Raw genomic sequence first — 25,789 nt, 5'->3', positions numbered from 1 at the left:
CTGCTCATCACCTGCCCAATACAATCCCAACAGTGACACATGGTGGTGGCAGCATCATGCTATGGGGTGTTTTTCAGCTGCAGGGATAGGACGACTGGTTGTCATTGAAGGAAACATGAATGCGGCCAAGTACAGAGATATCCTGGATGAAAACCTCTTCCAGAGTGCTCTGGACCTCAGACTTGGCCGAAGGTTCACTTTCCAACAAGACAATGACCCTAAGCACACAGCTAAAATAACAAAGGAGTGGCTTCAGAACAACTCTGTGACCATTCTTGTCTGGCCCAGCCAGAGCCCTGACCTAAACCCACTTGAGCATCTCTGGAAAGACCTGAAAATGGCTGCCCACCAACGTTCACCATCCAACCTGACGGAACTGGAGAGGATCTGCAAGGAAGAATGGCAGAGGATCCCCAAATCCAGGTGTGAAAAACTTGTTGCATCATTCCCAAGAAGACTCATCGCTGTACTAGCTCAAAAGTGTGCTTCTACTCAATACTGAGCAAAGGGTCTGAATACTTCTGACCATGTGATATTTCAGTTTTTCTTTTTTAACGCATTTGCAAAAATTACTACATTTCTGTTTTTTTTCCAGTCAAGATGGGGTGCAGAGTGTACATTAATGAGAAAAAAATGATCTTTTTGAATTTACCAAATGGCTGCAATGAAACAAAGAGTGAAAAATTTAAAGGGCTCTGAATACTTTCCATACCCACGGTATATCCTGCCATCTTGAATATAGATAGAAATGCATACTAGTCTTTATGGCAAGTATTAATCATCACCTTGCACACCCGGGCGACCCTGGACACCGTCACCTTGTCAAAGAAATCAAATTCTTTCCCAGTCTCCTCAAAGAAGAAGTAGACCCTGCCGGATGAGTCTGGGTCCTGGATGTAGAATGACCCCGCAAACCAGGCATCGGCTAACAGAGAAGGAAATAATGAATGTAGGGGTCACTCAGCCTGACACTAAGGACAATCACTACAGCACCCCTCGACTTAAACCTTTGCTCCCTTAACGGGGCAGGAACATTAAATGAAATTCTAAAACAATTTTGGCTGGACTCTCATTATATATCTCTTACGGTGCAGCCAGCCCAGAGAGGCGTCGGTCTTGAGGGGCAGCCGGGTACCCAGGCTCCTCAGGATGATGGGCTCGTTTCCTATGAATTTGTTCATGGTTCCAGTATACAGCTCCCCATCTACAAGGAAAGAGGACAATGAATGTTACCTAGATACCTGAAGAGCTGGGTGAGAATAGACATAGCTGTACCCACATGCACCAGTCATCACCGTGTTTTCCCATAACTAAGAAATTGGAGAACATGGCACTGAACCCCTGCCATCCCAGCAAGGCCCCCCACTTTTGATGAGACCCTGGGCATACTTACCTACCATGATGCCCGTGTGTGAGTGCTCAGGATCAAAGGGCGACTGACCCTTCCCTTCAACCGTTATGGTCTCGTTGTTTTGATTGCGCCACAAAGAAAATGTGGTCAGGTCCTGAAATCGACAAACAGATTATAAGATCTTTGGTCCAGAATTCACATCCACTGTCTCTCTAGACTTACAGCACCAAAACTCCTAAGACAATGATAGATTGTAAGCGCTTTGGTCACGGACTGACCCCTATACTTTCAAACTGCAGAGCTTGAGGTCCGAGGCTCCTAAGACGATAATAGATTGTCAGCATCTAGTGTCACAGCTGATGAGGTCATGACGCTTCTTTCATGTTGGCGCTTAATTGCGGAACATAATTGGTTAATGAGTGTAAGATCCGTAATTTACTGATTAGCCGCCCTCTAGTGTAATTATAGGAGTGGCGTAATGTGTGAGTAACTGCTCTCAGATTCGACTCTTTAATCACTATATACATATTATATCTGTGTCAGGACAAGCTGCTTTCCTCTGTTATCAGCCACTTCACAAGCTCTTTTCCAGGCTGTATTGTGCCTAACCCTGGTATTGCAATGCTGCAGATCATGGTCAGACAGTACACCCCGTTCCTACATCCTGACTCTTGGAGGAATCCGGGGAAAAATTGCAGGTACTTACCACATAGGTGCAGCTTGGACTAAAGGCGTTGGTCCCACAGACGTACAGGTGGGTGGCATTTAGAGGGAGCAGGATTCGAATGAAATTCAGACATTCAGTCTAAAAATATGATAAAAAATGTTAGGGTGTATGTTTATTGTCAATATTGACCTATAGGGGTCTCTGTTGTATCTAGATTCCTCAGGTCCTACAATGACCTCTATGTGTTGCTGTTTTGTCTGGCATTAGGCTTAGGCACTAATGTGCACATATTGCACTCACACACTGCTAATTTGAGTCGGGGGTCTGATTAAGGTGTTAGATTTCCCCCATGTGATCCTGTCCTGTAGCCTATGTCTTCATATATGACATCATGTGTGTTTATCAGGTAACACAGCGCCGGTTCTCACCTCTTTTCGCGCCTTAGACTTACAGTTGTCAATCTGATCGTGTTTAGAAGCCCAAAAAATCTGAGGGAATAGAAATTGCAGAGAGAAATGTTGGTCAGGGCCTCTAATATAATCCTGTAAAACACAGCAGTCCTCCAGAGAAACAGTTTCAAGCAAGAATAGTCCTTAGGAGAAACAGTCATCGGAAGAAACAATCCCTCGAAGAATTGGTCCCCTAAAGAAACAGTCCTCAAGAGAAACAGTTCCCTTTATGCACAGTTCCCATAAGACACAGTAATCCAGATAAACAGACACCAAAATAAATAGTTCCTCGAAGACCTAGTCCTTCAGATATAAAGTCCTCTAGAGAAACCTCAGTAAATGAGTACCGGCAAAAAAAAAACAAAAAACCAGTCCCTCAAAGGACCAGAAAAACAGAGAAGCAGTCCCCAGAGACATAGTCCTCTAGAGATAAAGTCCTTTAGAAACACCGTCATTCAAAAAAATAGTCTACCTAAGCCATGGTCCGCCATAGAGATAGTTTCTCAGAGACATGGTCTTCCAGAGAATCAGTCCATCAGAGACACGGTGTTCCAGAGAATCAGTCCCTCAGAGACATGGTCCACCAGACACTAAGTCCCTCAGAGACGTAATCCTCCAAAGAATCAGTCCCTCATAGACATGGTCCTCAAGAGAAGCAGTTCCTTAGAAACAAGGTCCTCTAGATAAGCAGTCCCTCAGAGACATAGTCCTCCAGATAAGCAGTTCCTTAGAGACATGGTCCTCTAGAGAAACAGTCCCTCAGACATATGGTCCTCCAGAGAAACAGTCCCTCAGAAATATGGTCCTCCAGAGAAACAGTTCCTCAGAGACATGGTCCTCAAGAGAAGCAGTTCCTTAGAAACAAGGTCCTCTAGATAAGCAGTCCCTCAGAGACATAGACCTCCAGATAAGCAGTTCCTTAGAGACATGGTCCTCTAGAGAAACAGTCCCTCAGACATATGGTCCTCCAGAGAAACAGTCCCTCAGAAATATGGTCCTCCAGAGAAACAGTTCCTCAGAGACATGGTCCTCAAGAGAAGCTGTCCCTCAAACACAGTCCTCCAGAGAAGAAGTCCCTCAGATACATGGTTCTCCAGATCATAAATCTCTCAGAGACATGGTTCTCCAAAGAAACAGTCTATCAGAGACGTAGTCCTCAAGGGAATTAATCCCTCAGAGAATGGTCATCCAGATAAATGGGCCCTAAGAGACATAGTCCTCTAAAGAAGAAGTCTCTCAAAGACATGGTCCTCCAGAGAAGCAGTCCCTCATAGACATGGTCATCCAGAAAAGAGATCCCTGAGACACACGGTCGTCACGAGAAGCAATCTATCAGAGACATGGTGCTCCAGAGAAGCAGTACCTCGGAGACATGGTCATCCAGAGAAGCAGTATATCAGAGACATGGTCCTTCAGAGCAGCAGTCCCTCAAAGATATGATCCTCAAGAGAAACAATCCCTCAAAGACATGGTCCTCCAGAGAAGCCGTCTCTCAGAGTCATGGTCCTCCAGAGAACTAGTCCCTCAGAGACATGGTCCTCAAAAGGCGTAGTCCCTCAGATACATGGTCCTCCAGAGAAGCAGTCCCTCAGAGATGTAGATCTCCAGAGAAGCAGTCTCTCAAAGACATGGTCCTCCAGGGAAGCAGTCCCTCAGAAATATGGTCCTCCAGTGAAGCAGTCTTTCAGAGATATAGTTCTCCAGAGAAGCAGTCCTTAGAGACATGATACTCCTGAGTAGTCCCTTAGAGAAATAGTTTATCAAAGGCACTGTTCTCTCATTGAACGTAAGGGTCTTACCTCTCCTGTCAGCTGAATGTTCCGCGGGTCCTTCATGCTGAAGGCAAGGATGTTGTCCCTGGCACCCACATACAGCGTCTCCTTGTCCTCTGAGAGGAGCAGGCGATCATAGTGCTGGATGTCACTTCTACTAAAGATGTTGACTGATCTGGATGGGTCACCTAAGACACAGGTAGCAGAGGTATTACAATAATGACACTTGTCTGTAGTGACCCAGGGGAGGGAGTGGACAGACTCAGTCACATGTTTATCAACTTTACAAACTTTACATAGGAAACCGACATGACCCTGCGGTGAAATATCACATGGCACAACCTGTTCTGCTTGTTCTCCAGGGACTTTCTGCGGGTGATGGGACCTGAGTCTCTGATCACTTCTAGTATCAGAGTCAAAAGGAATCTTCCAGTAAGTATAAGTCATGTCTGCTTCTGCTTCTGGAGAATCAGGGAGACCACCTCAGTGAGAGCTGCAATATTAGTTTTCTCTCAGTTTTTCTGAGAAATAGTCTTCCAGAGAAACATTCCATATGAAGAATAGTCCCTCAACGGTAAGATACCTAGTCCTCAACGGAAACAGTCCCTAAGAAACCTAGTCCCCAAGGGAAACAGTCCTCAAGAGACCTCGTCCTCAAGGGAAACAGTCCCCAAGAGACCTAATCATCAAGAGACCTAGTCCCCAAGAGACCAAGTCCTCAAGAGAAACAGTCCCCAAGAGACATAGTTTTCAAGGGAAACAGTTCCTAAGAGACCTAGTAGTCAAGGGAAACAGTCCCTAAGAGACCTACTTTTCAAGGGAAACAGTCCCTAAGAGACCTAGTCCTCAAGGGAAACAGTCTTCAAGAGACCTAGTCCTCAAGGGAAACAGTCCCTAAGAGACCTAGTCCACAAGAGACCTAGTCCTCATGGGAAATAGTCCACAAGAGACTAAGTCCTCAAGGGAAACAATCTCCAAGAGACCAAGTCCTCAAGGGAAACAGTCCCCAAGAGACCTAGTCCTCAAGAGAAACAGTCCCCGAGAGACCAAGTCCTCAAGGGAAACAGTCCCCAAGAGACCTAATCATCAAGAGACCTAGTCCCCAAGAGACCAAGTCCTCAAGAGAAACAGTCCCCAAGAGACATAGTTTTCAAGGGAAACAGTTCCTAAGAGACCTAGTAGTCAAGGGAAACAGTCCCTAAGAGACCTACTTTTCAAGGGAAACAGTCCCTAAGAGACCTAGTCCTCAAGGGAAACAGTCCCTAAGAGACCTAGTCCACAAGAGACCTAGTCCTCATGGGAAATAGTCCACAAGAGACTAAGTCCTCAAGGGAAACAATCTCCAAGAGACCAAGTCCTCAAGGGAAACAGTCCCCAAGAGACCTAGTCCTCAAGAGAAACAGTCCCCGAGAGACCAAGTCCTCAAGGGAAACAGTCCCCAAGAGACATAGTTTTCAAGGGAAACATTCCAAAAGAGACCTAGTCGTCAAGGGAAACAGTCCCTAAAAGACCTAATTTTCAAGGGAAACAGTCCCTAAGAGACCTAGTCTTCAAGGGAAACAGTCCTCAAGAGACCTAGTCCTCAAGGGAAACAGTCCCTAAGATACCTAGTCCTCAAAAGAAACAGTCCCTAAGAGACCTAGTCCCCAAGGGAAACAGTCCTCAAGAGAATAAGTCCTCAAGGGAAACAGTCTCCAAGAGACCTAATCCTCAAGGGAAACAGTCCCCAAGAGACCTAATCCTCAAGGGAAACAGTCCCCAAGAGACCTAGTCCTCAAGAGAAATAGTCCCCAAGAGACCTAGTCCTCAAGAGAAACAGTCCCCAAGAGACCTAGTCCTCAAGAGAAACAGTCCCCAAGAGACCAAGTCCTCAAGAGAAACAGTCCCCAAGAGACATAGTTTTCAAGGGAAACAGTTCCTAAGAGACCTAGTCCTCAAGGGAAACAGTCCTCAAGAGACCTAGTCCTCAAGGGAAACAGTCCCTAAGATACCTAGTCCTCAAAGGAAACAGTCCCTAAGAGACCTAGTCCCCAAGGGAAACAGTCCCTAAGAGACCTCGTCCTCAAGGGAAACAGTCCCCAAGGCCATATTGGTTGTCACTCAGCTTCACAGGAACCAGAAGGGCCACTTACCCCGCTGGAATGTGATCCTGGGCACAGGCTCTGCATCAACATACAACAGCAGTACCAATGCCAACCACTGACCGACCACCCAGCGAGGCATGACGACAAGAAGACGATCACAGGCCCCAAGTATTGCTTATGGCCAAGATCTGCGAAAAGAGAGAGAAGAAAGTAAGCGACCCCTTAGGCCATAGTTGCTCCATATCTGCAGAATACCATATATCACAATGTATCTGTCAGGATGTAGAGGAAATGTTCTACATAGCATTGAACCTCTCCTTAAGGCTATGTGCACACGATGTGGATTTAGTGCGGATCTGCAGTGGATTTTTCCGCGCAGAAACGCTGCAGATCCGCACTGTGATTTACAGTAAAATGTAAATCAATGGGGAAAAAAAAGCTGTGCCAATGGTGCAGAAAAATCTGTGCGGAAACGCTGCGGATGTAAAAGAAGTGCATGCCACTTCTTTTGTGCGGAACTGCAGCGTTTCTGCACCCCTCCATTATAGAAACCCGTAGTGGTAAAAAACGCATAAAATCCGCACAAAATCCGCATCAATTCCACATAAAAACCGCACAAAATCCACGGCAAATCTGCACCTGCGGTTTCTGCCAGGAGATGCGGATTTTGTGCAGAAAATTCTGCACCACATTCCGCAACGTGCGCACATAGCCTTACAGATGTATATGTATGTGTTATTCAGTGGCGCAATGCTCTGCAGGTTTGTTTTGCTGTTATTCATGTAAATGGGGAAGGAAGCCATTCGATTCCTCTTTAGAGCGGATGTTGGAAGATTCTCCAGTTCTGTGTTTAGATGTCAGGCGCCTGTACAATATAACACACATGGAGGATGAGGCGGCAATAATAAGTTATATGTAGGTGTCGCTGCAAAGGATTATGGGAAATGTTATCGAGACCCTGGTGACATTATCATGTGGAATCACCGTGATTGGAGGCGACTGTGCGTCAGTTATATCCGGACCCCTTATGTTACGACACCAGGTCAAATAGTTATGTGATAACCAATGATTGCACCCAGCAACAGTGTGGGTATGTCTGGCACCATTATGGCGGCACTGGCCTGATCCGGAGACTTTTCCTCATTTACATTCACTATGATGTTGAAATCGTGTCTGACACTGACCACAACTTCCCTAACGGTGGCCTACAGGTCTCATAATGGGGAAGGAGCGGAGGGCAGACTCTGGTTATATGGCTCCGTTTTCCTAGTATCAGTGACGTCACTGCAGTTCCACAGTGGTTTCCCGTAAAGAAGTTTATACAGTGGGGGAGGGGAGCGTGCAACATTGTACTACCAGATGTGGTGCCCATATAATAGTGTACCCACATACTTACATGCACGGTGTCTATATAACACTACCAAAATACTACCCCTTGTGGTGCCCATGTAATACTCCATACACTACCAAAATACTACCGCACACGGTGTACATATAACACTACCAAAATACTACCCCTTGGGGTGCCCATGTAATACTCCATACACTACCAAAATACTACCGCACACGGTGTACATATAACACTACCAAAATACTACCCCTTGGGGTGCCCATGTAATACTCCATACACTACCAAAATACTACCGCACACGGTGTACATATAACACTACCAAAATACTACCCCTTGGAGTGCCCATGTAATACTCCATACACTACCAAAATACTACCGCACACGGTGTACATATAACACTACCAAAATACTACCCCTTGGAGTGCCCATGTAATACTCCATACACTACCAAAATACTACCGCACACGGTGTACATATAACACTACCAAAATACTACCCCTTGGGGTGCCCATGTAATACTCCATACACTACCAAAATACTACCGCACACGGTGTACATATAACACTACCAAAATACTACCCCTTGGAGTGCCCATGTAATACTCCATACACTACCAAAATACTACAGCACATTGTGCTCATATAATAATCCGTACCCCGCTCAAATACTTTCTCACTTTGACTCATGCTCACATCACTTTAATCTGACGCCAAGCACCCTCGTTTAGCCCCTTCTTTCCTCTTTTTTTTTTATTACTTTCCACTTAAAGCTCTTGTGGTTTCATTCTGAATAGATGTGACATTTGCAGACGTTCCCCCACCTCCATCCTGTGCTTTTGACACAAAGCTTTGGGTGACAACCCATGTGTGAGCTGTTGTGGTGACCAAATAATCAGTCACCTGCTTCTACCAGACGGAGATGCAAAATTATTCCTCTCTCGCTTTAACCCAATCCCATATCACTGCCGAACCAGTGGCTATGCCAGTAAGGACCCCAGGAAAGAGTTGTGCAGTAGTGTAACTAGACGAGTTGTGATAGTGATGTGCTGCGGTCCAAAAACTGACACCAGAATCCACCGCTCATACTATCAAGTCTCCTTCGCTATATATAACATATGCATATGCATATTATTAGTACAGTGCGCCACCACTCTAACCGCACAGGAAAAAACCAGCAGAGAATAAAAATGTGCCGAGTAATAAATATATAGAGAATATGGCAAATATGAGAAGAGGTACTGTGCAGCGTATATATACAGATACTGAGAATTACACCCAGTATACAGGACAGGAGAAGTGGTACTGTGCAGTGTATATATACAGAATAATACAGATACTGAGAATTACACCCAGTATACAGGACAGGAGAAGTGGTACTGTGCAGTGTATATATACAGAATAATACAGGTACTGAGAATTACACCCAGTATACAGGACAGGAGAAGTGGTACTGTGCAGTGTATATACAGAATAATACAGATACTGAGAATTACACCCAGTATACAGGACAGGAGAAGTGGTACTGTGCAGTGTATATACAGAATAATACAGATACTGAGAATTACACCCAGTATACAGGACAGGAGAAGTGGTACTGTGCAGGGTATATACAGAATAATACAGATACTGAGAATTACACCCAGTACACAGGACAGGAGAAGTGGTACTGTGCAGTGTATATATACAGAATAATACAGATACTGAGAATTACACACAGTACACAGGACAGGAGAAGTGGTACTGTGCAGTGTATATATACAGAATAATACAGATACTGAGAATTACACCCAGTATACAGGACAGGAGAAGTGGTACTGTGCAGTGTATATATACAGAATAATACATATACTGATAATTACACCCAGTATACAGGACAGGAGAAGTGGTACTGTGCAGTGTATATATACAGAATAATACAGATACTGAGGATTACACCCAGTATACAGGACAGGAGAAGTGGTACTGTGCAGGGTATATATACAGAATAATACAGATACTGAAAATTACACCCAGTATACAGGACAGGAGAAGTGGTACTGTGCAGTGTATATATACAGAATAATACAGATACTGAGAATTACACCCAGTATACAGGACAGGAGAAGTGGTACTGTGCAGGATATATACAGAATAATACAGGTACTGAGAATTACACCCAGTATACAGGGCAGGAGAAGTGGTACTGTGCAGGATATATACAGAATAATACAGGTACTGAGAATTACACCCAGTATACAGGGCAGGAGAAGTGGTACTGTGCAGTGTATATATACAGAATAATACAGATACTGAGAATTACACCCAGTATACAGGACAGGAGAAGTTGTACTGTGCAGTGTATATATACAGAATAATACAGATACTGAGAATTACACCCAGTATACAGGACAGGAGAAGTGGTACTGTGCAGTGTATATATACAGAATAATACAGATACTGAGGATTACACCCAGTATACAGGACAGGAGAAGTGGTACTGTGCAGGGTATATATACAGAATAATACAGATACTGAAAATTACACCCAGTATACAGGACAGGAGAAGTGGTACTGTGCAGTGTATATATACAGAATAATACAGATACTGAGAATTACACCCAGTATACAGGACAGGAGAAGTGGTACTGTGCAGGATATATACAGAATAATACAGGTACTGAGAATTACACCCAGTATACAGGGCAGGAGAAGTGGTACTGTGCAGGATATATACAGAATAATACAGGTACTGAGAATTACACCCAGTATACAGGGCAGGAGAAGTGGTACTGTGCAGTGTATACAGGTCCTTCTCAAAAAATTAGCATATAGTGTTAAATTTCATTATTTACCATAATGTAATGATTACAATTAAACTTTCATATATTATAGATTCATTATCCACCAACTGAAATTTGTCAGGTCTTTTATTGTTTTAATACTGATGATTTTGGCCTACAACTCCTGATAACCCAAAAAACCTGTCTCAATAAATTAGCATATTTCACCCGTCCAATCAAATAAAAGTGTTTTTTAATAACAAACAAAAAAACCATCAAATAATAATGTTCAGTTATGCACTCAATACTTGGTCGGGAATCCTTTGGCAGAAATGACTGCTTCAATGCGGCGTGGCATGGAGGCAATCAGCCTGTGACACTGCTGAGATGTTATGGAGGCCCAGGATGCTTCAATAGCGGCCTTAAGCTCATCCAGAGTGTTGGGTCTTGCGTCTCTCAACTTTCTCTTCACAATATCCCACAGATTCTCTATGGGGTTCAGGTCAGGAGAGTTGGCAGGCCAATTGAGCACAGTAATACCATGGTCAGTAAACCATTTACCAGTGGTTTTGGCACTGTGAGCAGGTGCCAGGAAGCATGAAGTGCTCCAAAATCTCCTGATAGCTAGCTGCATTGACCCTGCCCTTGATGAAACACAGTGGACCAACACCAGCAGCTGACATGGCACCCCACACCACTGACTGTGGGTACTTGACACTGGACTTCAGGCATTTTGGCATTTCCTTCTCCCCAGTCTTCCTCCAGACTCTGGCACCTTGATTTCCGAATGACATGCAAAATTTGCTTTCATCAGAAAAAAGTACTTGGGACCACTTAGCAACAGTCCAGTGCTGCTTCTCTGTAGCCCAGGTCAGGCGCTTCTGCCGCTGTTTATGGTTCAAAAGTGGCTTTACCTGGGGAATGCGGCACCTGTAGCCCATTTCCTGCACACGCCTGTGCACGGTGGCTCTGGATGTTTCCACACCAGACTCAGTCCACTGCTTCCTCAGGTTCCCCAAGGTCTGGAATCGGTCCTTCTCCACAATCTTCCTCAGGGTCCGGTCACCTCTTCTCGTTGTACAGCGTTTTCTGCCACATTGTTTCCTTCCAACAGACTTACCATTGAGGTGCCTTGATACAGCACTCTGGGAACAGCCTATTTGTTGAGAAATTTCTTTCTGGGTCTTACCCTCTTGCTTGAGGGTGTCAATTATGGCCTTCTTGACATCTGTCAGGTCGCTAGACTTACCCATGATGGGGGTTTTGAGTAATGAACCAGGCAGGGAGTTTTTAAAAGCCTCAGGTATCTTTTGCATGTGTTTAGAGTTAATTAGTTGATTCAGAAGATTAGGGTAATAGGTCGTTTAGAGAACCTTTTCTTGATATGCTAATTTATTGAGACAGGTTTTTTGGGTTATCAGGAGTTGTAGGCCAAAATCATCAGTATTAAAACAATAAAAGACCTGACAAATTTCAGTTGGTGGATAATGAATCTATAATATATGAAAGTTTAATTGTAATCATTACATTATGGTAAATAATGAAATTTAACACTATATGCTAATTTTTTGAGAAGGACCTGTATATACAGAATAATACAGATACTGAGAATTACACCCAGTATACAGGACAGGAGAAGTGGTACTGTGCAGTGTATATATACAGAACAATACAGATACTGAGAATTACACCCAGTATACAGGACAGGAGAAGTGGTACTGTGCAGTGTATATATACAGAACAATACAGATACTGAGAATCACACCCAGTATACAGGACAGGAGAAGTGGTACTGTGCAGTGTATATATACAGAATAATACAGATACTGAGAATTACACCCAGTATACAGGACAGGAGAAGTGGTACTGTGCAGTGTATATATACAGAATACAGATACTGAGAATTACACCCAGTATACAGGACAGGAGAAGTGGTACTGTGCAGGGTATATGTACAGAATAATACAGATACTGAGAATTACACCCAGTATACAGGACAGGAGAAGTGGTACTGTGCATTGTATATATACAGAATAATACAGATACTGAGAATTACACCCAGTATACAGGACAGGAGAAGTGGTACTGTGCATTGTATATATACAGAATAATACAGATACTGAGAATTACACCCAGTATACAGGACAGGAAAAGTGGTACTGTGCAGTGTATATATACAGAATAATACAGATACTGAGAATTACACCCAGTATACAGGACAGGAGAAGTGGTACTGTGCAGTGTATATATATACAGAATAATACAGATACTGAGAATTACACCCAGTACACAGGACAGGAGAAGTGGTGCTGTGCAGTGTATATATACAGAATAATACAGATACTGAGAATTACACCCAGTATACAGGACAGGAGAAGTGGTACTGTGCAGTGTATATATACAGAATAATACAGATACTGAGAATTACACCCGGTATACAGGACAGGAGAAGTGGTGCTGTGCAGTGTATATACAGAATAATACAGATACTGAGAATTACACCCAGTATACAGGACAGGAGAAGTGGTACTGTGCAGAGTATATATACAGAATAATACATATACTGAGAATTACACCCAGTATACAGGACAGGAGAAGTGGTACTGTGCAGTGTATATATACAGAATAATACAGATACTGAGAATTACACCCAGTATACAGGACAGGAGAAGTGGTACTGTGCAGTGTATATATACAGAATAATACAGATACTGAGAATTACACCCAGTATACAGGACAGGAGAAGTGGTACTGTGCAGTGTATATATACAGAATAATACAGATACTGAGAATTACACCCAGTATACAGGACAGGAGAAGTGGTACTGTGCAGTGTATATATACAGAATAATACAGATACTGAGAATTACACCCAGTATACAGGACAGGAGAAGTGGTACTGTGCAGTGTATATATACAGAATAATACAGATACTGAGAATTACACCCAGTATACAGGACAGGAGAGTGGTACTGTGCAGTGTAAGATAAGAATGGAGATTTACCAGGGCAAGGGGTTGTAAGCTCAGTGAAGTTAGCTCCTCAATCCCTTTCCACTTCACTTAGAATACATCAATATTTCCCTTTCAAATAATGCAAACTTCCCAGGTGTTGTGTGGAGGAGGAGGTACTGTGCGCTGTATAAGACGCATTTTCGCTGATCCATAGAGCTGCACCTGTCAGTCCACACAGACCTATGAAGAGTCAAATGGCCAGACAAGAGATGGATAATGAGATGAATAAATGAAATTTAACAGAATAGTGAGTGCAGCTCTGGAGTATAGTACAGGATGTAACTCAGGACCAGTACAGGATCAGTAATGTAATGTATGTACACTGTGACTCCACCAGCAGAATAGTGAGTGCAGCTCTGGGGTATAATACAGGATGTAACTCAGGATCAGTACAGGATCAGTAATGTAATGTATGTACACAGTGACTGCACCAGCAGAATAGTGAGTGCAGCTCTGGGATATAATACAGGATGTAACTCAGGATCAGTACAGGATCAGTAATGTAATGTATGTACACAGTGACTGCACCAGCAGAATAGTGAGTGCAGCTCTGGGGTATAATACAGGATGTAACACAGGATCAGTAATGTACTGTATGTACACAGGGACTGCACCAGCAGAATAGTGAGTGCAGCTCTGGAGTATAATACAGAATGTAACTCAGGATCAGTAATGTACTGTATGTACACAGGGACTGCACCAGCAGAATAGTGAGTGCAGCTCTGGAGTATAATACAGGATATAACTCAGGATCAGTAATGTAATGTATGTACACAGTGACTGCAGCAGCAGAATAGTGAGTGCAGCTCTGGGGTATAATACAGGATGTAACTCAGGATCAGTACAGGATCAGTAATGTAATGTATGTGCACAGTGACTTCACCAGCAGAATAATGAGCGCAGCTCTGGAGTATAATATAGGAGGTAATTCGATAAGTCCTGTAACATGTATTCGGGGACCCCACCAGTAGGAAAGATGAAGGGTAAGTTCACACAGGGTGTTTTTGCTGCATTTTTTTCTGCAGCAAAACCTGATCATCTTGGCAGGAAAAAAGCTGGGCCAAAAACTGAGGTTTAGGTGTGTTTTTGGTGTGTTTTTAGCTGCGGTTTTGCCGCGTTTTTGTGCATTTTTTCATGCGTTTTTTTCTCTTTCTGCATGCCAATAAAGTTGAGTGCACACAGAGAAAAAAAACAACTTCCTGTAGATAGAATGAATACATAGATATACATAATAGTATACATACATATAGTTACTTTACGTAACGTTACTGCAGATCATGAGCCAACTAGGGCGCGATGAGAAAATAACTTATAATTAAGATGGCATTGCTTGGCGCTTATGCGCATGCGCCAGTCAGAGTAATGACGCTGGATGTTTATACAAGTGAGAGAGATATGCCACTACAAAGATAGCGGAATTCAGCGCTAATGCCTATGCGCCGGCCCATGGCTACATGAGATTGGTCTACAGTCCGGCATAGGGATATGATGCGCCAGACATGCGCTGTAGATACAGAGGAACGCCGAAAAACATGATGTTGTCCTCCATTAGTAGCAGGTTGCTTCAGCGGTAAGACTGAATGAAATATGTAAATAATATGGCTAATAAGTTATACACTATAAGGTTTGGCTACATAAACATAAAAGAAATATTATTGCACATATGCACATATGCACTTTATGAAATGTATTGTCAGATAAATTATAGAGCACATGGAAAATATTGCAATGCACTGCACTTTATTGATCACAAGTGGCTGTAATTAAGGATTGTTTTAAAAAACTTATATATATGCACTATGGTGTTGTACCCATTGCTTGAGAAAGGCTCATTAGGAGCCGAAACGTTGCCCAGACAAATGGGTCTGAATAAATCCTGCACACTTACTAAGGAAATGGAGTGTTGCCTTCTTTTTTGAATTCTACATATAGTATAGATAGATTTATAGAATAGATAGAATGAATAGATGGAATAGAATAGATACATTACCTGCGGTATCCTATTCCCTGGCATTTTCCCATGGTGCAGAAGTTAAGCTTTATCTCCCCCAGATATTGCGTGGGACACTCGTTATATTGGACTACGACGGATCAGGGAGTATACTTTTGCTTTTTTATTTTATTTTTATTACAGAAGATCAAGGGCTTCGCTTTGGAATGGCAGAACCATAAAAAGAAGGTCAAAACTGTTTGGTGTTTTATTTCATTAAAATATTTTTTTCTGCATGTGTGTGTGTTTATTTAACCCTTTAATTAATATAGGATTAGCAATGGATAGGTGTCTTATTGACGCCTCTCCATTACTAAGGCTACTTTCACATTTCCGTTTTTTTTAATCAGTCACAATGTGTCGTTTTGGGAAAAAAACGCATCCTGCAAATTTGCCCGCAGGATGCGTTTTTTTCCCATAGACTTGTATTGCCAACAGATCGTGACGTATGGCCACACGTTGCGTCCGTCGTGCACTGGTTGCGTCGGGTTTTGGCGGACTGTCATCACAGAAAAACTTTCACATCCAGTGTTTCAGACTGCGCATGCCCAGCAGGAAATATCGCTCTCACGATCTTTCCTCACCCTGCAGTCTGACAGAAATGTGATAGCACACACTTCCGTTGGTACGTAGCGCCGACGCTTCATGACAGCCCCGTACCGATGGAAATGTGAAAGAAGCCTAAGCCGACTTAATGTCACCTTACAATGTCAAGGTGACATTAACCCCTCATTACTCCGCTTGCCACTGCTACAGGGCAAGTGGGAAGAGGCGGGCAAAGCGCCAGAATTCTGGGCAGCTGCGGGCTGCTATTTTTAGGCTAGGGGGCTATATCACTGGCCCCTTACCATCCTGAGAATACCAGCCCCCAGCTGTGAGCTTTAGTAAGGCTGGTTGTCAAAAATGAGGGGGACCCCACGCCGTTTTTTTAAATGATTTAAATAATTTTTTTTAAAAAGCGTGAGGACCCCTCCATTCTTGATAACTAGCCTTGTTGTAGCACACAGCTGGGGGTTGCAGTCCCCAGCTGTGAGTTTTGTCTGGCTGGTTATCAAAATTAGGGGGGAACCCACGCCGTTTATTTATTTATAGTGCAGGAGCGGCAGATGAAAACTCCCATCCGCTGCTCCTGCTGTCACTGTAATTAGCGGCTGTAGGTGTCAGATGATGGGAGCAGTAGTCCCATCAGCTGACACCAGTGATCAGAGGTGAAGTTTATACCTCTGATTACAGCTGAGCTCTCACACTGTCTTTTGACAGCATGGGAACCGCGGCCGATCAGAAGTGTTGTTGCCGCGCTGTCATGCATATGACAGCGTGTCAAACACTGTGTTGTCGCCCCCCCCATTCAAGTGAATGGGGTTTGGGTCCGCTCTGCTGGATGATAGGCTGTATGAACGCATCATGCAGCCTGCCATCTAGATGTAGCAGAGCCGAGTGTGAGATCACATCCTGCTGTCCTTGACTTTTCTGCAGCAAATACACCGCAAGAAAAGTCAACCTGCGTATTTGCAGCGTATTTTCACCATCAATTCAAGTCAATGGGTGAAAAACGCTGCACAAATGCTGAAAGAAGTGACATGCCCTATGTCAAAAAAACGCAGCAAAGCACAAAATACTGATCACACAAAAACCCAATGTGTGTGCATGAGATTTCTGAAATCTCATAGGCTTTGCTGGTACTGTAAGGCTATGTGCACACGTTGCAGAATTGGCATGCATATTCCTGCTAAACACTAGTGTTTTACAAGCGATCTGTAGCATCGCTTGGAAAACTGATTGACAGGTTGGTCACACTTGTCAAACATAGTGTTTGACAAGTGTGACCAACTTTTTACTATTGATGCTGCCTATGCACCATCAATAGTAAAAGATCTAATGTTAAAAATGATTAAAAAAAATAAATAAAAATCGTGATATTCTCACCTTCCGACGTCCCCGGCAACGTCCCCGGCAGCGTTCCCGCTCCTCGCAATGCTCCCGTTCTCAGTAATGCCTCGCGGCAATGACCCCAGATGACGTAGCATCACGCGAGACCGCTACGTCATCACAGGTCATTGCGGCAAAGCATCCCTGGGATGCGTTCCGCTGCCGGGGACGTCGGAAGGTTAGAATATCACGATTTTTTATTTTAATTCTTTTTTTTTAACAATTATATGGGTCCCAGGGCCTAGAGGAGAGTCTCCTCTCCTCCACCCTGGGTACCAACCGCACATGATCCGCTTACTTCCCGCATGGTGGGCATAGCCCTATGTGGGAAGTAAGCAGATCAATGCATTCCTAGGTGTGCGGAATCCCCGCGATTCCGCACAAAGAATGAACATGCTGCATTTTTTTCAGAATGCGATTCCGCCGCAGGAAAAAACGCAGCAGGTGCGCAAAAAATGCGGAATGCATTAAAAATTATGGGATGCTTATGTACAGTAAGCTTTTTTAGCGCTTTTTTGGCAGAAAAAGGCCGAAAAAAACGCTAAAAAAAGCCAAAAATCCTAGACGTGTACACATAGCCTAAAAAGCAGCTGAAAATTAGCATAAAAAACGCGCTGTGTGAACTTACCCTTAGTATTTTATCGGTACTTGTGGTTGTTACATGACTCTGCTGTGATTCGTGAGCTGTCAGCTCCATGCACTTTGATATCAGGATTTCTCTGTCCCATGAACGATGCTCCGCACTACACAGAGGACACTATATACCGCATCCTGGGGTCACCATTCATCACACTGATCAGCCATGTCCCCCTCCCTCTGTATCACTGCACTGAGACAAGACCCTGAAGGCTGAGACATGAGGATGGAAACTGATGGGAATCCAGATAATGGGACTCCACAGCGAGGTCTGCGGAAAGATCACCCACAGGAGCAATGCTCTGCAGACCAATGGTGGTGTGACAGCCTTCAGAACACATCGCCATGCATCTGTCGGGATGCCGCAGGGGGTAGCGCAATGTTCTGCACATCTCTATGGGGTCAGGGGTAATACTCTGCTGGGAATCACAATGCTTCTGTTGTTTACTGCGTGCCGGAGGAGGGTCCACAGCACCACCTCCCATCATCCACGCTGGGCACAGTAGTGCTGGCTATGGCTACGGTGCCCAGCACTGGGGTGCACATTGGGGGCACTACCAGCCCTGGAGCAGCATAGATGGGGCAGTATGAGGGGCCATAGAGTGGCGTTACACAGGGGCCCTGTACAGTGTCCGTCCCTGGTCCTCAGGGGTGCCCGGCTGGGGGTACTCACCTCCTCTGTGCCGACCCCGGGCCCTCTCCTCTGGGGTCGTTGCTCAGAGCTGTCGCTGTGTGTGTGACTGAGGAATGAGGAAGAGCGATCATAGCAAGTCCCAACAGCTCTGCCTCCGGGCGGCTGCCACTTCTTAAAGGGACAGCAGGCAAAAAACACACCCTGAGCGACAATACCCCTCTCTACTGTCAACTTCAGAACTATTTAAAGGAACAGCGCACACAAAATAAGATAACCGAAGGAAACCTCTAGAAATACTTGGTTGAAAAAGTTTTAAAGGGACAGAGCCACTTTATATCATTTAAAACTACGAGCCCTACTTTATATAATTTAAAGGGACGGTACTACGCTGCTGAGATTAAAGAGAAATAACGTGCAGAAACGGCATAGATAGAAAATGTAAGCAACAGGCACGTTACAAGGAACAGCGGCCATTGTTAAAGAGCCGCTGCAGGGATTTACTTCAGCAAGATTTAAAAAGACAGCGCCACATTACAGGATAGACAGGACATGGTCAGTGTGAATGAAGCAGTCATTTAAAGGAACAGAGCACTTATTAGAAGGTGAGGGTGCATCTATTAAAGCAGGGGTCCCCAACTCCAGTCCTCAAGGCCCACCAACAGGTCATGTTTTCAGTATTTCCTTTCTATTGCACAGGTGATGCAATTATCACCTGGGCAAGACTATAAGGAAATCCTGAAAACATGACCTGTTGGTGGGCCTTGAGGACTGGAGTTGGGGACCCCTGTATTAAAGGGACAGAGCAAGCACATATTATTAGAACGCACAGACAGCGATCACATCCTGCGATAACAATATACTGGAAGATATAAAAGGACAGAACCTCATATGTCTATTTATCCGCAAAACTAATTGTATACCTGTGATATTCCGGCTGTTGCAAAACTACAACTCCCAGCATGCCCTGACAGAATGTCATCAAAAGAAGTAATAGACACAACCAGGGCTGGCTCCAGGTTTTCATGGGCCCTGGGCGAAAGAGTCCCGGCGGGCCCCTTTAACACATACCACAATTCATAATGCACGGATACGGCAGAGAAATATAGGTATAGTACAATGCCAAAGATTGCACTTCTTACATTACACAAGTGATATCTATTGTAAAATTCTACATTAGCTCAGAAACCGGACAGTATAGTCCTCTATACAGAATAATGAGCCCCATATATTGCTCCAAACAGAATAATGAGCCCCATATATTGCCCCATACAGAATAACTGCCCCATATAGTGCTCCATACAGTATAATTGGCACCACATAGTCCTCTATACAGAATAATGAGCCCCATATATTGCTCCAAACAGAATAATGAGCCCCATATATTGCCCCATACAGTATAATGGCCCCATATAGTGCTCCATACAGTATAATTGGCACCACATAGTCCTCTATACAGAATAATGAGCCCCATATATTGCTCCAAACAGAAAAATGAGCCCAATATTATGCTCCATACAGAATAATGAGCCTCATATAATGCTCCATACAGTACAATGGGCCAAAGATTGCACTTCTTACATTACACGAGTGATATCTATTGTGCATTCTACATTAGCTCAGAAACCGGACAGTATAGTCCTCTATACAGAATAATGAGCCCCATATATTGCTCCAAACAGAATAATGAGCCCCATATATTGCCCCATACAGTATAATGGCCCCATATAGTGCTCCATACAGTATAATTGGCACCACATAGTCCTCTATACAGAATAATGAGCCCCATATATTGCTCCAAACAGAATGAGCCCCATATATTGCCCCATACAGTATAATGGCCCCATATAGTGCTCCATACAGTATAATTGGCACCACATAGTCCTCTATACAGAATAATGAGCCCCATATATTGCTCCAAACAGAAAAATGAGCCCAATATTATGCTCCATACAGAATAATGAGCCTCATATAATGCTCCATACAGTACAATGGGCCAAAGATTGCACTTCTTACATTACACGAGTGATATCTATTGTGCATTCTACATTAGCTCAGAAACCGGACAGTATAGTCCTCTATACAGAATAATGAGCCCCATATATTGCTCCATACAGAATAATGAGCCCCATATATTGCCCCATACAGTATAATGGCCCCATATAGTGCTCCAAACAGAAAAATGAGCCCAATATTATGCTCCATACAGAATAATGAGCCTCATATAATGCTCCATACAGTATAATGGGCACCACAGAGTGCTCCATACAGAATGAGCCGCATATATTGCTCCATACGGAATTTACCCCATATAATGCTGCATACAGTATAGTGAGCCACATATAATTCTCCATACAGTATATGATGGGCCCCATCTATTGCTCCATATATAATGGGCCTCATATAATGCTCCATACAGTATATGATTGGCCCCATACAGTATACTGATTCCCATATATTGCTCCATACAGAATGAGCCTCATATAATACTCCTTACAGAATGGGTCACATATAATGCTCCAAAAATAATTGGCCCCATAAGATGCTCCATGTATAATGGGCCCCATATAATGCTCCATATATAATTAGTCCCATAAGATGCTTCAAATATTATTGGCCCCATATACTGCTCCATATGTAATTGGCTCCATATACTGCTCCATATTGAATTGGCCCCATAAGATTCTCCATATTAAATTGGCCCCATATAATGCTCCCTATAGAATTGGCTTCATAAGATGCTCCCTATATTATTGGCCTCATAAGATACTCCATATAGAATTAGCCCCATATAATGCTCCATATATGGGCTCCTTCTGATGGTCCCCATATATTGCTCCAAATCTGAAAAAAAAAAATGAAATACTCACCTCTCGTTGCTTGATGCTGCTCTGGACTCCTCAGCATCGGCATCTTCCTGCTCTCTGTGCTGCGACTGCTCAGGCAGAGGGCGTGCACTGGTGACGTCATCGCGTCCTCTGACCTGAACGTCACAGTCAGAGGATAAAAGACGCTGCAGCGCTGGAACCGGGAGAGGTACAGTAAGTATCGTAAGTGCCGGGGCCCGGAGCAGGCGGGGGGTCCACTCGCGGGGGCCGGCACTATAGCGCGCCAATGTCCCTGACGGCGAGTGGGTCCCCTGCCTGCTCAGGGCCCCGGCACTTGCCCGGGTGTGACGGGTGCTGACGCCGGCCCTGGACACAACGCACATAACGTTAAAAGACCCCACAACAAATAATCGTCAATGTATTCAAATAGGGGTTTCCCCTTTTAAATATAAAGAGACATCACCACATTAAACAACACACATTGCTCTGGTAGCATACACCTGAGCTTTTACATAAAATGGAGCCATCTATTCCTTCCCTTTGCTGGCATTGCGTCCTGTCTAGAGCTTTTGTATTTCACATTTTTTGGGACTGTCCACTGATTAAACCGTTCTGGCTGATAGTCCATCTCCTCATTAAGCAAGTTTTTGGAGTAGATCTCCTATTAGGTCATCAGCTCTTTCTATTAAATATTTTCCCTGAATTCATGTCCTAGAGATCCATTAGATTGCTCTTACATATGTTAACAGCAGCACGCTTTGTGATTGCCTGCCATTGGAAGAAAACCTCTCCAGCTTCCCAACTAGATCTATATTCTCGCATCAAAGCTATCAGGAACTCTGAATACCAGGCAGCCCTTAGGGACAATACTGTAGAGATTTTACATTGTTTGGTCTCCTTGGGATTCCTTTTGGTCCATGTTATATATATGACCTCTATGAGATAGCTATAACTAGGTCGTAACATTCCACATCATTTCCCCCCTTTCCTTTTGTCTGAGGCTGTGTGTTTATTTGTAAAATGTTACTCTTTATCTACTTGAAAATGTTTAACTATTCCTATGTATAAGATTGATTGTTAACCTATAAATGATTGTGAAACATCTAAAATGCCTCATTATTTATTCTTTTACTGTAAATTTGAAAAATTTCAATAAAAATTACAATAAAAAACAACATACATTGCCAAGCTACATTTAAAGAGACGCGCCATATTATATTTAAAGACACAGTATAGCACTGCTTTAACTTATTATGAGTGATCCTAGTGTGAGGTTGTCAGAAACCCAACTCGGTTTGAATAACCTTCTACCCTCTCCCTCTCCATTACCTGGTGTCAGTTGTCAAGAGCCTGGCACAGTAGGATACCCTCCCTCTACCTCTGAATTACCTAGTGTTGGTTGTCAGGAGCCTGGCACAGTAGGATACCCTCCCTCTACCTCTTCATTACCTGGTGTCGGTTGTCAGGAGCCTGGCACAGTAGGATACCCTCCCTCTCCATTACTTGGTGTCGGTTGTCAGGACCCTGGTCCAGTAGGATACCCACCCTCTACCTCTCCATCACCTGGTGTCGGTTGTCAGGAGCCTGGCCCAGTAGGATACCCTCCCTCTACCTCTCCATTACCTGGTGTCGGTTGTCAGGAGCCTGGCACAGTAGGATACCCTCCCTCTACCTCTCCATTACCTGGTGTTGGTTGTCAGGAGCCTGGCACAGTAGGATACCCTCCCTCTCCATTACCTGGTGTCGGTTGTCAGGAGCCTGGCACAGTAGGATACCCTCCCTCTACCTTTACATTACCTGGTGTCGGTTGTCAGGAGCCTGGCACAGTAGGATACCCTCCCTCCACCTCACCATTACCTGGTGTCGGTTGTCAGGACCCTGGCACAGTAGGATACCCTCCCTTTACCTCTCCATTACCTGGTGTCAGTTGTCAAGAGCCTGGCACAGTAGGATACCCTCCCTCTACCTCTGAATTACCTAGTGTTGGTTGTCAGGAGCCTGGCACAGTAGGATACCCTCCCTCTACCTCTCCATTACCTGGTGTCAGTTGTCAGGAGCCTGGCACAGTAGGATACCCTCCCTCTCCATTACCTGGTGTCGGTTGTCAGGAGCCTGGCACAGTAGGATACCCTCCCTCTACCTCTCCATTACCTGGTGTCTGTTGTCAGGAGCCTGGCACAGTAGGATACCCTCTCCCTCCATTACTTGGTGTCGGTTGTCAGGACCCTGGTCCAGTAGGATACCCACCCTCTACCTCTCCATCACCTGGTGTCGGTTGTCAGGAGCCTGGCACAGTAGGATACCCTCCCTCTACCTCTCCATTACCTGGTGTCGGTTGTCAGGAGCCTGGCACAGTAGGATACCCTCCCTCTACCTCTCCATTACCTGGTGTTGGTTGTCAGGAGCCTGGCACAGTAGGATACCCTCCCTCTCCATTACCTGGTGTCGGTTGTCAGGAGCCTGGCACAGTAGGATACCCTCCCTCTACCTTTACATTACCTGGTGTCGGTTGTCAGGAGCCTGGCATAGTAGGATACCCTCCCTCCACCTCACCATTACCTGGTGTCGGTTGTCAGGAGCCTAGCACAATAGGATACACTCCCTCTACCTCTCCATTACCTGGTGTCGGTTGTCAGGAGCCTGGCACAGTAGGATACCCTCCCTCTACCTCTCCATTACCTGGTGTCGGTTGTCAGGAGCCTGGCACAGTAGGATACCCTCCCTCTACCTCTCCATTACCTGGTGTCAGTTGTCAAGAGCCTGGCACAGTAGGATACCCTCCCTCTCCCTCTCCATTACCTGGTGTCGGTTGTCAGGAGCCTGGCACAGTAGGATACCCTCCCTCTACCTCTCCATTACCTGGTGTCGGTTGTCAGGAGCCTGGCACAGTAGGATACCCTCCCTCTCCATTACTTGGTGTCGGTTGTCAGGACCCTGGTCCAGTAGGATACCCACCCTCTACCTCTCCATCACCTGGTGTCGGTTGTCAGGAGCCTGGCACAGTAGGATACCCTCCCTCTACCTCTCCATTACCTGGTGTCGGTTGTCAGGAGCCTGGCACAGTAGGATACCCTCCCTCTACCTCTCCATTACCTGGTGTTGGTTGTCAGGAGCCTGGCACAGTAGGATACCCTCCCTCTCCATTACCTGGTGTCGGTTGTCAGGAGCCTGGCACAGTAGGATACCCTCCCTCTACCTTTACATTACCTGGTGTCGGTTGTCAGGAGCCTGGCACAGTAGGATACCCTCCCTCTCCATTACCTGGTGTCGGTTGTCAGGAGCCTGGCACAGTAGGATACCCTCCCTCTACCTCTCCATTACCTGGTGTCAGTTGTCAAGAGCCTGGCACAGTAGGATACCCTCCCTCTCCATTACCTGGTGTCGGTTGTCAGGAGCCTGGCACAGTAGGATACCCTCCCTCTACCTCTCCATTACCTGGTGTCGGTTGTCAGGAGCCTGGCACAGTAGGATACCCTCCCTCTCCATTACTTGGTGTCGGTTGTCAGGACCCTGGTCCAGTAGGATACCCACCCTCTACCTCTCCATCACCTGGTGTCGGTTGTCAGGAGCCTGGCACAGTAGGATACCCTCCCTCTACCTCTCCATTACCTGGTGTCGGTTGTCAGGAGCCTGGCACAGTAGGATACCCTCCCTCTACCTCTCCATTACCTGATGTTGGTTGTCAGGAGCCTGGCACAGTAGGATACCCTCCCTCTCCCTCTCCATTACCTGGTGTCGGTTGTCAGGAGCCTGGCACAGTAGGATACCCTCCCTCTACCTTTACATTACCTGGTGTCGGTTGTCAGGAGCCTGGCACAGTAGGATACCCTCCCTCTACCTTTACATTACCTGGCGTCGGTTGTCAGGAGCCTGGCACAGTAGGATACCCTCCCTCTACCTCTTCATTACCTGGTGTCGGTTGTCAGGAGCCTGGCACAGTAGGATACCCTCCCTCTACCTTTACATTACCTGGCGTTGGTTGTCAGGAGCCTGGCCCAGTATGATACCCTCCCTCTACCTCTCCATTACCTGGTGTCGGTTGTCAGGAGCCTGGCACAGTAGGATACCCTCCCTCTACCTCTCCATTACCTGGTGTCAGTTGTCAAGAGCCTGGCACAGTAGGATACCCTCCCTCTACCTCTCCATTACCTGGTGTCGGTTGTCAGGAGCCTGGCACAGTAGGATACCCTCCCTCTACCTCTCCATTACCTGGTGTCGGTTGTCAGGAGCCTGGCACAGTAGGATACCCTCCCTCTCCCTCTCCATTACCTGGTGTCAGTTGTCAGGAGCCTGGCCCAGTATGATACCCTCCCTCTACCTCTCCATTACC

At 45.1% G+C, this 25,789-nt stretch overlaps 1 protein-coding gene across 6 annotated transcripts in view; it reads right to left on the bottom strand.

Moving 5' to 3' along the window:
* Positions 1–25,789, bottom strand: part of SEMA4A (semaphorin 4A) — a 116,628-nt gene that overhangs the window by 15,920 nt on the left and 74,919 nt on the right. For 4 of the 6 annotated variants that reach the window (XM_077260572.1, XM_077260569.1, XM_077260571.1 and 1 more), the window contains exons 2-8: positions 6,372–6,511; positions 4,267–4,427; positions 2,447–2,506; positions 2,058–2,156; positions 1,394–1,505; positions 1,088–1,204; positions 786–925 (exon numbers count right to left, since the gene is read on the bottom strand). In XM_077260572.1, the coding sequence (XP_077116687.1) occupies positions 786–925; positions 1,088–1,204; positions 1,394–1,505; positions 2,058–2,156; positions 2,447–2,506; positions 4,267–4,427; positions 6,372–6,462 (780 nt within the window). In that variant the 5' untranslated portion in view covers positions 6,463–6,511. Of the gene's footprint in view, positions 1–785; positions 926–1,087; positions 1,205–1,393; positions 1,506–2,057; positions 2,157–2,446; positions 2,507–4,266; positions 4,428–6,371; positions 6,512–18,673; positions 18,864–25,789 lie in introns of those variants that run through there. The other 2 variants (XM_077260568.1, XM_077260573.1) reach the window with 2 other exon arrangements.

Source organism: Ranitomeya variabilis, chromosome 1, assembly GCF_051348905.1.
Source record: "Ranitomeya variabilis isolate aRanVar5 chromosome 1, aRanVar5.hap1, whole genome shotgun sequence".
Classification (NCBI taxonomy): Eukaryota; Metazoa; Chordata; class Amphibia; order Anura; family Dendrobatidae; genus Ranitomeya; species Ranitomeya variabilis.
Note: the sequence above shows the minus strand (reverse complement) of the source record. Positions and strands in the feature narration are given on the sequence as shown.